The 15,014-nt window shown below is 33.7% G+C and overlaps 1 protein-coding gene across 1 annotated transcript; it reads right to left on the bottom strand.

Annotated features, from left to right (window-relative positions):
• Positions 1–413: 413 nt before the first annotated feature.
• Positions 414–5,890, bottom strand: LOTGIDRAFT_135720 (hypothetical protein; the record flags this gene model as incomplete). The annotated part of the gene is made up of 12 exons (XM_009046329.1): positions 414–459; positions 805–946; positions 1,574–1,720; positions 2,092–2,233; positions 2,410–2,493; positions 2,794–2,865; positions 3,267–3,395; positions 3,594–3,681; positions 3,862–3,995; positions 4,630–4,736; positions 5,133–5,223; positions 5,792–5,890. Coding segments are annotated over 12 exons (1,281 nt in total), but the record flags the coding sequence as incomplete, so codon positions are not given.
• Between the last annotated feature and the right edge of the window lie 9,124 nt (positions 5,891–15,014).

Below are 15,014 nucleotides of genomic sequence, written 5' to 3'. Positions count from 1 at the left end.
GGGTGGGGCAGTGAAATTGAAATATGCATGTGTGGGCAAGTTCATTATATTATTAAGGGGTGTAAAGTGAGTAAAACACCCTATTTAAAAATAAACCAGTGTTTTTTACAAAGGAAAATAATTTTTCTCAGGGTTCTTGATATGACCATATTCACCAGTCACATGCCCTCCTGAAAAAATGCTGACAACAGACCAGTTCCATTACTACTACTTAACACCATAAACCTCCTGATATATTACTTGCCCTTCTGAACAATTATTCTTGTAAATGTCCAAATGTTTTTAAACAACAGAATTTCCTCTTGGAGCCAAAAATAGACAAAATCTTGAGACAAGTAGAAATAAGACCACTTCCATACGACTATGATGAAATGTATGATTATAAATGTAGATGAAGAAGGATGATGTCATTTCTATAAAAATTCCACTCCTATTCCAAATTGTAGTCCTGGATTTGCACTAAAAGACAAAATAATTTTTTTTAAACACTTTTTTTTAGGTAGAATATGATCACAATGACAAAGTTTAAAATCAATCTTGTACCTAACAAACATATCAGTACCTCACACCTGCATCAATGACAGAGGGATACCGGGTTAAAAAAGCAAATTTTTTGTATAACCTCAATCAGGGATTGAACCTTGGACCTTAAAATTAGTGAGCAGGTGCCACATTCACTGAGCCACAATGTCTATGCAGGGATTTAACCCCTAGACCTTCAGGTTAGGAAGCAAGTGTTTAACTCACTCAGCCACCTTCCAAAGATATGCAGAAGTCAATTAACTAAAATATTATCATACTGACCTATCCCCTCTCTGTAATCTAACTGGTACAACATAATTTAACTCAAATCGAAACATCGACATAAAATTTAAAACAATTCCACAACCATACGCCCATCGAAACATTTCTCCTAACTTCATCACGTTCTCACGTATATGGTTATCTGTATGTGAAATTTAAATAATGAAATCCTGGTATTGTGAATATAATAATGTTACACAAGGCAGTGTGCAATAGATATGACTTTTACATTCTATTTTTGTGAATCTAACAAGATCAATGGGTAACACCATGAAGTGTGCAATGAGTTTTAAGTCCTCTGTTGATTACCAAGCTGAGTTAACACTATTCAGTTTGCAATGAGAGAAAGAAATTGAGGTTAAAATCCTACTTTTCTGTGCCCAATTAAGCAATTCTAACTTTCCAATATTTGAGGGATCATTGTCTGTAGCACACATGGCCTCTATTTATCACCCTATCTACATGATAAACATTTTGTTCATGTAAGGCCTTAGAACAGGAAACGTGCAAGTCCTATTATGATATACCAAGCTGCGTTAATTATGACAGAGTGCCATGAGAGAACGAAATTGTGGTTAAAGTCCTTCTTTTGTGTGCCCAATTAAGCAATTCTAACTTTCCAATATTTGAGGGATCATTGTCTGTAGCACACATGGCCTCTATTTATCACTCTTTTTACTCTGTAAACATTTTGTCCACATCAAGCCTTGGGATTGCGTAATTGACAGAGGAAATGGAAGATAATCTAAATGTAAAATTAAATACTTACTAAGGCTAATATTACTCAGGTTCCCAGCATTGGCAAAGAAATGTGTGCGAAAATGATCTCCAAAGCCTCCTTTTCCTGGTCGGAATGGTAGAGGGGTGTATAGATGGGCAGCTAATAACCAGTAGGCATCAGCTCCTAAAGCATCACCTGGGGAAAGAAAACCACAGCACCATCTTAAGTCTGTAATTGATGGTCATTTTCTTAAAGAAAACAGATAGGCCTACGTGTGTATATCGAAACACAATAACACCATTGTTTAAATTTTTCATAAAGTATCACAGCTTAGAAAATAATATTATGACCTTATATGGTAATAGATTCAAGGCATCTGTTCACAAAATTACAGCTTTATAACGATTTTGAAATACCAGCAGTTTTAAAATACCTTGTACAGAAATATTCAATAATGAAATTATTGTAATTCACATTGCTCAGAATAATTGGCTAATGCAGTAAAAAATGAAAACATGTTGGTTTTAAAACAATTTATATTAAAAAAAAAAAGGTTTAAAACCTACCGTCACTGTGAGGCCCCACTCCCTTAATATTAAACCCTCGTAACGTCAGAGGTCCTCCCAGAAAAAACCTGTCATTTATTCTGATTTCATTCTTGAGGTTCAAAGATCTCATTATACCAAAAGCACCAGAGAATTGCAATACCTGGAATCAAAATTGAAATATTGAAAAAAAATCAGAAATCAGTGACATTGAGAAGAACAAGCAAGTCCTGATTTGGCTGGTTTCTGATGTCATTTCTTCCGATCCAAATCAATGCATAGATTTTGTTACAAAGTTTGAATCAAAGAATAATTCAAGAAATATAAAAATATACTTACTGTATCATACAATAGAGATTGATTAAACTGAAATTCTATATCCTGTTTAGCAAATTCTACATTTCCTCCTAAACCAGCATATTCCTGTAAACACAGACAGTAAACTAACACAATGACTGACTGATGAAATAGAATAGAGTTGTAGGTTTCTGATCCTGGGGCCTATTTCTAGAAAACAGATAAAAATCTATATCTTAAGTCATCTATGACAAATTCATAATTGATTTTAGGAGATATGGTTATGGGGTAAATCATTTGTTTAGGAGAAGGGAGAAATCACTTGTTGAGATGGGTGGGGTAGAAAGCTGAAGGGGTGAGGGGGGTGGGTCTATAAATTACAAGGGTAAGAGCAAGAGGATTGAGGGGCAAGGGGATTAACTCTACCTGTGAGACTCTGATCCATGATCCAACTGTAGGTAAAACTTTATTATCTCTTGTATCTCGTACAAAATCATGCTGAAATAAAAACACGATAAGATCAATAAATAAACCAAGTACTAATAATCCCAACCCCAAAACAAAACCTGAAATACAAACAACATACTGGCGAAACATTATAATTAGATTAGAAGAGATACTTTACTGTTCATCAAATAATCCATGTACTAACAATCCAAACTTCAAAACAATACCTCAAATCCAAACAACATTTTGATGAAACATTGGTAGCAGCTTATGAACTAATCACATGAATAATGGTGCAACTACAAGCCTTAAATTTACACGTACGCATACATGTGTGCAATTGCCTGAATGTATGAAAGGAATGGGCTATAAAAGTCAGCAACACCATGCAGTGTGAAATAAGGGAAATTTCATAAGTGATGGCTTGAAACTCTTTAAAACATTGTTGTTACCTTGAGAGAAGATTTAACAGAATGTCCGGACTGTTCTCGTACAGCGAAGGAGGTAACTCTAGATAACGAACGTAGATCTCGCCACACTCCTTCCCATTTTAACGTATGTATACCCAGTATAGAGGGAAACTGAAAGTAGAAGAGATAAAAAAAATTGAGAGGCGTCTCTCCAATGCCAGAGACCTGAGATAAATTTTAAGCATTTAGAGGAGAGCCAATCCACTGGCCAATTTCCAAAATTCACAGGATTAAATTTGTGGTACATATGACACAAAATTTGACTATAAGATAGATTGTTAAGTTGTAATAAAAGAGAAAAGTACTTACTGTAATATTAAAATTAAGAGCTCTATCTAATTCTCTATAACCAGACCAGGGATATTCACCATTATACTGGTGTATACCACAACCAAACCTATCAATCAAATTAAAGAAATGGAGTTTTACATCCTACTTTTCAACTCTAGATAGAGATAATAAAAATCGACAACAAATTGTTTAAAATGAAATGAAGTAGACAACTTTTTGAATTACAATGGAGACGAAAAATATCAGGAAAACAAAATGGTGATCTAATTTTAATATTAGTACTTACAAGACATCCGGGTTGGCATACATTGGTTTCATAAAATTGAGTCCAAAATCTCTAACATGGTTAACACCTTGACCATAATTAACTTGTACTCTCTCACCTCGACCAAATACGTTCGGCATCTTTAAACCAAATAGCTGAAATTATAGATCATAGTAATTTAGACTCAAGACATGCAATAGACACTAACTTAATTTAAGGAGTAGTAAAATGTAAAGCCACGAATAAGTCTGGTGTCTCGTGCAGTGTACAGCAAGAGATTATCGATATAGTCGAAATCTGTAGAAGTGAATGGTGTCCAGACCCATACTTCGTTTTTTTGTCTATTTTCTACTGTATCGTCCCACACCACACATCTGCATTCAGATCACCAATCTTGACTATTTTCTAAACCTGGCACTTTATCGTCCAGCAGAGGACAATCCAATTCGCTACAAACTGAGTCTAGCCGTTGCCACTAATTAATATTAAGTGTTATAGCATAAGACATATAAGAATAAATCAATTTGATGAGAAATTACCTACTTCTGGAGAAATTTACAAATATGTCATGTGATTGTTTCAGAGAGTTGGTGAAAGGGGATCTAGTGTCAACACAAAGACATATTCTAAGACTAACAGTACAATTTTGAAGCTGCTATTCCAATTCTCATAAAAAAAATAATGCCATGGACAAGAACATTACTCAGGTTTTTTCACGAAACATTTGGTATAACTTATAATATAAGTATTAAATAAATGGATGAGAAAACAAAATAGAATAACACCTACCAATTCTGGATTGTTACTACCAATTGTAACTTTTGTTTCTCCGGTGAATCGTCTGGTTTCTTTGACGTTAAATTTCACCTCGTAACCATTAGGTACTGATGATTTACCTACATTGAAAAATTACACCAAGGTTACACAACTGGGTGCACAAGTTTCACATGGGCGCATCAACGCGTGCAAGATTGTGCGTTACAGAATTTGAAGAAAAAACTTGAAAAAAAAGTAAAATGAATGAACATAAGAAAGTGAAATGAGAGCTTCAGTCTGGTATTTCCATATTTTTAACAAAGAGCTGAAAAAAGAAAGATTTACTTGTCCATGATTCGTGAGGTAGTCGCAGATATTAACGACAATTAATATTCACAGTTGTCATAGTATTAGCACTAGCGTAGGATTCTGGCTCTCCCAAAAGAGTATGTTGCATCGATTTTAAAGCTTGCTTCATTAACCAATCAAATTGCTTTATATCAATATCTGGATTGAAGAATATATGAGTGTATAACTACCTTTACTAGTATCTATATATATTTCTATATGTTTAAACAACTGTAATCTCTGTAGTTTTATTTTCACCTCTTGACTCAACATCACCATCTGTAATTATACATTAATGATAAATACAGACTATTTTATAGATAGATAGATATCTTTCTTAAATAAGAGATAGACATCAGTCATCTATTGGGCACCTGTTATTCCTAACATGACATGCATATCAATAAGACACATAATCACAAATATACTGTATAAATCACAGATTTCTCTATAGACCTTATTCATGCCTTGTTTTGGAACCAGCAAATGCAAGGTTCATAATGCAAATTAAGTCATCCATTAATAAGATGGCAACGATGATAAACCTATGGGACATCACAAACATCAGATCAACGGTGAGAAAATGTGTTTAGAACTGCCCTTTCTCAGAAATGTGTGATGGTGAACTTCATCTGATAATATCATTAAATAGCTTAACGAACTCTGATTAATGATGTAAAATATGATTAGTTTTGAGTTAATAGGACTGGTGTAGGGGCTTAAAAGATGTCAAGGTGAAGATTTGATTCAGTGACACAACATTACCTATTTTGTTTATTTATCAATAGATATTATTTATTTAAATAAAATGTTTCTACATTAAAAAGGTGATATTTTATGACATTACCTCTTCGAAGTTATCAGCTTGAAATATTGGTTGAACTTGTTGGATTATCAGATCATCTTTTGTTCTCCCTAAACCATCAATTATAACTCTCTGTACCTTTACCTATCATAATAAAACGGAGAAACAATTCATAACATGAAAGAAAGAAACAATAACTTATTTTACAACGATAACAACGAATGCTTCAACTAGCTCTGACCAAAACTTGCATTGATCATTCCACACACATTTACAGCTGGGTCAACTGGAATTATGAGTAAAGATGACTTGTTCAAGGTTATCAGACTGTTGAATGCAGACCAACAACAATTATTTGTTCGACATAAACAAGCAAATGATGTCATGGAAAGAGCCGACACTCAAATGTGCAACAGAACCTATAAAATGGAAGAGTAAAAGAGTAAAACTTACAGGTACAGTTTTTGTATCAGGACCTGACATGGTCACTATTTCTGGTCTACCTCTACCACTTTCCATCTCCTGTAAAATAACATCATTGACAAGTTTAAAGATAGGTCTTCATCCTTAGAATTTGCACATTCGTGATACCACTTCATAGGTAGGGCTCAGATAAAAATGATATGAAAAGGATTTACTTATGACCAATGAATCATGCAGAGAGCAGTAAACTGGTCCCCCATTCCATCTAAATCTTCACACCGAAGGAGCGGGTTTGGGCTATTGTCATTTTGATTGATTGTTGATACACTACAGTAACATCATAGGGGTTCCTAGCTGTCAACGCTAAATAGATGATGTCTCGTTTAATCCTGCAGTCAATATTTTGACTGTGAGATTTAGGCTGTACCTGTTGTTAGTGTAGTGCTAAGCGAAAACATCAGGGTACCAGTTTAGGAGATAATTTGCAAGGACAGACAGGAGTTTTGGAAGAGATTAAGTGTTTCATGCCTATTGATCGTCATCATTCAATGTACATACTGGAACTCAAATATATAGCATCAATTGTCTGATGGCAATGTGGGTGGGTTGATATTGATGTAATTTGGAGCAATGAAGCCACTATAAATTGGAGGAACCTCTCCAGTTCTTGATTGTATTACGTGGTGGCTCAGTGAGTAAGACGCTGGCTCAAGTGAGTAAGACGCTGGCTCAGTGAGTAAGACGCTTGCTCGCTAACCTAAAGGCCCAGGGTGAACGTAAAAATTCATTCATTTCATTTCGATTTTTTTGGAAAACATTAGTCATTAGCCATGGATTTCATCAATAAAAATGCTTATTCAATAACGCCAGTTTACGTAGTGAAAATAATGTTTAAAGATTAGTAAATTTTATAATTGCCTTTGCATGCACTGTTCCCATTTCTTAATTTTTGCAAAAATGTTCAGTTTTACATCATTTTCTGTCGGTATTTTGACCTTAGACTTTCTCTACCTCCTTTTTAATGGTAGGTTCTTTACACCTTTAATTTAGAGAGTTCTATCAAGGGAGGCAACTCAATAATGAAAATTTCATCAGATCACATTTGAAAAATGCTACAAATATAGGTATGATACATTTGAATTCAAATATTTTCAAATTTAATTATACTTTTGTTTGAAAGATATGTGGGCAGAATACGAGCCACGAAGAATCTTTTGCCGAATATTTTACATGCATGCTTTTAGGCCCATTGAACACACATGGAAAATAAGGAGAAAACCATTTCATTATTCATTAAAACGTCTATCAATGGATAATAAAGAGTAAGAAAAGAACTTTATGACTGTCCATCAGAAGACAGATATTACGTAATAATTTTTATATAGCCGTCACGTCATTATTACGTAATACTTCGAAATCCAACAACCGTGCATTATTGACCATAAACCACACCTCAGCTCTGCTACATTAACAGTCGAATATAATATCGATAACAAACACAAATTTATAGTAAAATCAAAATAAATATTGTTGAGGGGAGCTTTGATTTATGTGTGGCTTCCCGCCACTAAATACATAAATGGTGAAATGTGCCAATTTGTTTATTTCTATTGAAATTCTCATTGGTTGTTATTTTCCTCATCGTCTTCACCGAGTATCCATGACGTCACATGACGTGTGAGAATCTAAAGGACTTGTGGAAACTTAGTTTCATAAAATTTCTATTTGAAGAAATTAAAAGCAAAATTATTTAAAAGTGAATAAATGTTCATGAATAAATAAACTGAATATATCTTGAAAAGTTAATATCTGAAAATATCAATGAAATTAGGAAAAGTCAGATGTTTTCTATTTTACACTTAGGCTCTCCTTTCGTACCTCACTGACATTCTGCAATCTATCCCCCGTCGAAAGATACGGACATGTTGCGATTATAACCAAGGCTCTGTTTTCGGGCCGAATTTCGGGGGCTACAACATTTCTGTTACATTTTAATTCATTGAAAAACACAGGGGGATTATATTGTGTCGAACGAAACTGAGAAAAACGGAAACCATCGCAACAAAAAGACAAAAATAAGGCAAGTATTTACTAGTTTTGTAGCAAGGTCAGGGCCGTTTGGAATTCCACCTTCCTTCATTGTGTTTGTTGGCGTGTGATTTGCCAGAAATCTAACGGCTTGTAAACGTTTTCACTGACTTCCCATTATGGATATTAACTTTAGGAGACTGGATTAGGTAAAACTCTCCATTTTGTTTTTGACGGATTGGTTTTGATCGTCTGTTTGACATTTTTGTGTGTGTTTTGTTTACAACTTTGAGATAAACATTTCAGACCACTTTGTTGATCAAATTCAGGCCAAGGCAACTACAAGGAATGAAGTTCAATTCTGTTCAATTTAAATCAAAAATTCAAAATCTAATTTGTGTTTGTAAAAATAAGGCAAGTTAGTAATGTGAAATTTAGATGAATTTTGGGGGAGGGGGATTATTCTCAGAATTGAATCACTGTCACTATGTAAGCTCAATAGACCCTAGATGTGATTCATGGGTGATTAATGTGTTCTTTTTTTAACACAGAATGGCTAACAACAGACAATAATATTATGTCAACAAATAGTAATATTTCTATTTTTGATATATTTTTTTGGAACAAGGTTGTATAAAAAATACTAAGATATAAGCTTATGGATACACTACTTCTAAATACAGGTAACATTGTTAAGGTTGTATAACTTCTAGTTTGAGAAACTGTAAAGATATACGTTGTATTTTAATAAAAATACTTATTGAAGGGACAGTTGTGCCATTTTTGGGGAGTCTTGAAAGAAGTACTGGAAATGTACGGAAATTACATAATTCCTTTAAAAATACTTCAAACTAGGAATTTTACTCACTATTTCTATATATGTCTTTTCTATATATCACAGGGTATCGTAAATTGACGAGTCGTCATTTTAGCATTCAAAAGCAAAAACACTATTATTGATTAGCTCAGCTAAAAAATTCCAGTTTCTGGGACTAAAGTATGATTGGTCTAAAAACATGGCCTATCTGTCCCTTTAAAGCGAAAATCAAGGAAAATATAAAATTGAGTTTAAAAATTATGAAACGGTATCAACACCTGTTCGTGTTGTGCTCATAAAAAATAATTTCAATAACCAGGGATCATTTTTATCAGCTGAAGCAAAGTCATTAGATAAGTTTACATGCATAAAAGTTTATTTTGCTGCAGTTTGCCATGATTGTTCATCATAATAAAGTCACAAGAATTTTTATCAGATGATATTGGTTGAGTAGTTGACTTGAAAATTTGGTTGAAATCAAAGAGTAATTTCTGGGGCCTTTTTGACTATTTTATTTGGGACCATGTTGACTTTTGGGGCCATTTTGACCTGGGACCATTTTGGTTTAGGGCCATTATGACTATAACCCGTTGAAAGGTTACGGGGTTAAGCAGTGTTGACTGATGTCAAGGCTTATTCACTGATGTTAAGGTCTGTACAATGGATATTCGTAGTACTTCTAGCGAAGAATTCAGTTATTGGTAGTGATTAGGTAGTTGAAAGGTAAGAAGTTGCTAATCAACAGGAAGCACAGGCACAGGGTTTTAGCAGTGTTCAATAATGTAAAGGTTTGTTCATTGATGTTAAGCTTTGTACAATGGATATTGTAGATAAAGCAGCGTTAATGTTGAGGATATAAAAACGGATATTTGCAGTACTTTTAACATAGACCTTAAGAGAAGAATTGAGTTAAATTATTACATCAAGTGGAGTGTTTCCGTGACCTGTTGGAAAGGAAATGAAGTTAATAAGTTATTGTCGTTCTCATTATGTTACAGAGTATCAAAGGCTTCCCTTGTCTCTCTTAATTATGTTGTTGTTCTGTGTGTCTGAAAAACAGGTCTAAGAAAATCTGATCTATAGATTTGAATAACAAGACAGAAAAAATTTGATTCAGCTGGATAATAGGTCTTGTCTTGCTGTTTTCAAGATGAAAGGTTGAAAATTTGTATAGATTATCAGAATATATGATACAAGCTCAATGTTAAAAGAGTAACGGTAGCCAAGTCATAATCTTGCCAAATTTTTGTGGAATATCGAGAACATGGTTGATGGACAAGAAATTAGAATGATACAGAAGTTATCACAAATATATTCAAGCTAAGGATATAATTTTTTCGTATCATTATAATCTTGTCATGTATTTTTTTAACTTCAGGAACCAATGATGTTCTATGAGGAAGTTGTCCAGCTTTTGTTCTGTGAAACTTGTTTTAATTATTTGTTAAATAACGTTAAAGCTTGATATTATGTCAAATTTGATTTTGAACAAGAATCACATATGTCAAACTAAAAATCAGAAGCTGTAGGTGTCTCCTTGATACAACATACAGGCTAGAAATTCTCTTTTGACATTGTTTAATAATTGATGAAAGCTGTAGTGTAAGAAGTATCTGTTAGCTCAGTGTTTGTAGAAACGTGATAAGAGAGAAGCTAGAGTTCTATTAGGAAATGGTGGTTTGTGATTTATTATCGACAGGAAACCTGTTAGATAATAATTATCAAGATCTCTTGATTGCTTTCCGTTTGTTTTGTAACATAACTACCTTTTAGTCTGGGTTTTAGATAGTCATGTCTGGACCAGGATTTGTGAGGATATTTTAGACGTATATACTGATATGGACTAAGATTTGTTAACAGCGATACTAGTATATATTGAAGAAACAGTAGCTCAATTTGAACGTGGAGATACAGGGGCAAACCTGATGCGAATCACAAAATATAGCAGATGATTTCAATGAAAAAGGTATTTTACTTAGTAGTATTATGTTTTTGATATTTTCATTCTCTCAGGTGCTAGTGTACTAATAAATATGTTAGTGTAGGTTACTTTTGTTATGTTCAACGTGTTACTAACTATGTTAAATTAAACGACTATGATATATCATTTTTTTTATCAGAATAAGATAACGGTCTAATACAGGGATTTTCAAACTTTTTCTTTCTATTACCAGTACTCCATTCAGGATCCTTGGTCAACTACATAACTTCCTTTCCCCATTATCAACCCTTACTGTATGATATTTTTCTGTTTGGTTTTCCTTTAAATCTTTCATGTCCGAGTATAAAGCCTGACTGGATATAATAACTTAGACTATGATTGTCCAAAAATTGTTCATGCTATACTACAAAAAGTCAATACCCAACAAAACTTTCAAAATTTCCACTTGATTGAAAACCCATGTAGTCTAATCCAAAGCTAATCTTTCCAATGTTTACCTTGTAAACTTAAAGCCTAAACTGAGTCAGTGCGTGTGATATAAGGCCTGTAAAATTTCATCTGATATTATTGGACTATAAAATAAGTTATTACTGACTGTTAACTAGAAATTATTAAAATATTTGGGAATGGTGCCAGAAATGTCTGAAGTGTAGGCAGTAAAATAACTAAATGTTGATAGAAAAATAACAGTGAATCATTGAAACAAAATGTCAGACTGGAGAGAATATTCATATTGCAACCAAAGTTCATTGAGTCATGAATAAATGTTAAATTTTAGATCTTAGCATAAGTATGGGCTCTATAGAGCAATGAATGGTTATTATTTTTTTGTATTATTATTTAAGTACTAGGCTAGTGCAATGTCAGATTTTGAAGTCAATTTTGCGTCTTTCTTTGAACACCCCATTCATTTGTCTTTTTGTCTAGTTTGCCCAGACTTGACTTGTACCTCTTAAGAAAGTAGTACCATTTTGCTTGACATTTCGATATTCATTGTCAATTTTGCTTTGAATAAATATTTGTTTTGTTTACAATTTTTATGAAAAAGTGTCATTTTCAGGCGAAAAAAATGTTAAATGATTGGAAATAAGTCCTTCGGTTCTGCACCTAATGGGCTGATAAAGAAACCTTTCCGGCCTTTTCCGGGTTGATTATTTCCAAGAGGAAGGGGTGAATTTGAACTTTGTCTCTTTATTAGATCCAGGAATGCAAGTGTATTTAGTACAGATGTCTCGTTATTGACCAATGGCCACTCAGTCTGCTTGTTCAGGGTCAATTCGGACATCAGTTTTGTCTATATTTGTTTTCAATTTCTCTACAATGAGTTCTTTTTAAGAAGGAAGAGATATTTGTGTACTCTCGGTCTCTGTATTAGAGCTAGGAATGAAAGTGCATTTAGTATTATCTGGTTATTGACCAATGGCCACTCAGTCAGATAATTACAACAATTAGGGTCAATTCAGATGACACATTATCAACATTTTAATCAGTGATATCAACTAACAAGACATATTGACACGGTCTTTCTTCCAAAATTTTGTTTTCAAAGATTTAAATTGAAGTTTTGTCATCATGAAAGGTGAATTTTCGTTTCCATCACATTAATTGACTCTTTTTCAGCTGGAACACATAAAGAGAAGATTCTTTACAAATGACTTTTAAATCTACTTAAACTTGTTCTATCCATCGATTTCAATATTTGACTATTGTGGTCCTATTAGGCTAGCCTGGCATTTAATGTCAAATCCGTGCTTAGAGCTCTGGTATGGATTGTCAGAAACAACCCAATGTGGCCAGACAGTACTAGATAGAAAAATTAAATCAACAGTCTAAAGTTCTAAACAGACATGACTGGTAAATACAACCAAATCAACAGTCTTAACTTTAGATATGATTGCTACAATTTACTAACCTAATTTAAAACAGTCTAACAGTTTAGTCAGATATTACTGGTAAATACAGTTAGATCAACAACCCTGTAGTGTGTTATATATAGCAAGGTGACAGGTGGTAGAACTATGGACATTAGAAATAGATAATCACCTTTCTGCCAGCTATAATACTCAGCTTGTCATTCTAATCTTCTTATAATATTCATTTTCTTAGTGTTGTCTGGTAACAGACTGCTGGCTGCACCAATCCTTTCATTCAGAAACTCACAGTAGATCAATATGACAGCCTCTTCGGTTTCACTACCCCACAATTTATTATGTTATCCAGAATCAGGTTGAATTGAATTGAATAATGTCATTAGAACAGGATTTTGTTAGAAAGCTTGCTAGATTATAATAGAGATGATAAGTAGATTTGGAAACAGACTGCTGACTGCACTATTCAAATGTATTGAAACTGTCTTGAGAATAGTGGTATATGAAGGCTGATAAAGGGATAGTTGTAAAGAGGTTTTCTAAAGAAACTTATTGTGTTTTGAGACACAAATAGCACAGATTTTGCACTCTTCTTACAATCCTTTTAAATTTGCCAGTCTCATACATGACACCCCTTAACTATGATTAGTTTCTAGGCAACTTTCACAGACGTATAGTACTATAGTTGGTGATTGTGTACCGGTAACTATTTAAATACCTAGCTGACAATTAAGATGTTTAATCAAGACAAAAGGTTCAGAAGCTCTTCCTGTATAGTCTTGAGGTGGTTCCCAACCTTTCTCAGTATTCACACCCCTGGAGCAATCATCTGGACCTTTCACACCCCCAAAAATTTGATTAATCTACATTTTAAGCATATGTTAACCTCTCAATTCAAAATAAATTCTTCTCCTACATCAGTTGGCCACAACCCTGACACCCTCAGGGGGTGAAAACACCCCAGGTTGGGAACCAGTGTTCTAAGATCACTTGTTCAATAGGTGTCACTTACATATCAAGATCATACTCCCACTTTCAAGTAGCCATGTTAGGGAAATGAAAGCTGTTGAAGCAAGCAGGCCACAGATGTTGTTAGTTATTTTGAGGATGTCTGTTTTGATGAGGATTAGTCGAGGGTTGTGTGAAATACACCATGATACGAGATGATTTGTAGGAATAATGCCATTACTTTGAGACAACGATTAGATTGATGCCTGGAGATCACAAGAGTGGGTGGGGATAATCTTCTATGTTTTGATGAGTGAAGAAAACAGTCCCCTACTGTTGGATGTTGGGATGTTGATTCGTCTGTATTTGCCAGTCAGAACCGAAGGGAGTAGGTATAATCTGTGATGTTTTGATGAGTGGAGAAAACAGTTTCCACTGTCTCTTGATGAGGGATGTTGATTGGTCTGTCTACAGGTGTTTGCCAGTCACAATCCCTGAAGATCATAAGAGAGTGGGTATGAGATAATGACTTGATGTTTTCAATAGGCAACTAATACTGTCTCCTACCTTAAAGATGATCATAAAGTAGATTATCTGATCAGTTTATGGGTTAAGAAATATTTTCCTCTAGTAATTGTCTGGTAAGTTCAGGTATATAGATTATTTAAACACTATTTGAAGCCATTTCATTTTGAGATTAACAAAATATGAAGGGTAAACTCATTCATCTGGATGTACTGCTGCTACATTTACATACAGTTTGACAAACTACAGGTGTGTCATTTTAAAGTGTCATTTCTATTATTGATATAATTTTGGTGTTGGGTGGTATATTATATAATAGTAACTTAAAGTATATAGTATTTGTGAGGTAATATATGATATAGAGGAGTAGTTATATAGAGGAGCTGACATGAATATTGCCCTGTGTAATCTTATATACAAATTTAGACCCAGGTGTGTCCCTTTTTAATATCTCATCTAATGTTATTTTGGTACCTTATTCAATAATATGGTTCACATTGTAAGGTAATATGATGTAGACCATTAATCAGTTATAAAAAACTGACATAGATATTGCCTTGTGCATACATAGAAAGTAGATCGGACCCAGGTGTGTCCCTTTTTAATATCTTATATATAATAATAGTATAATTGCACTTTAATATTATTTTAACATAAAGTATGCAGTATTGTCATGTAATGGATGATGTAGACCATTAATTATAGAGACCTGAC

Source organism: Lottia gigantea (genome assembly GCF_000327385.1).
Source record: "Lottia gigantea unplaced genomic scaffold LOTGIsca_100, whole genome shotgun sequence".
Lineage (NCBI taxonomy): Eukaryota > Metazoa > Mollusca > Gastropoda > Lottiidae > Lottia > Lottia gigantea.
Note: the sequence above shows the minus strand (reverse complement) of the source record. Positions and strands in the feature narration are given on the sequence as shown.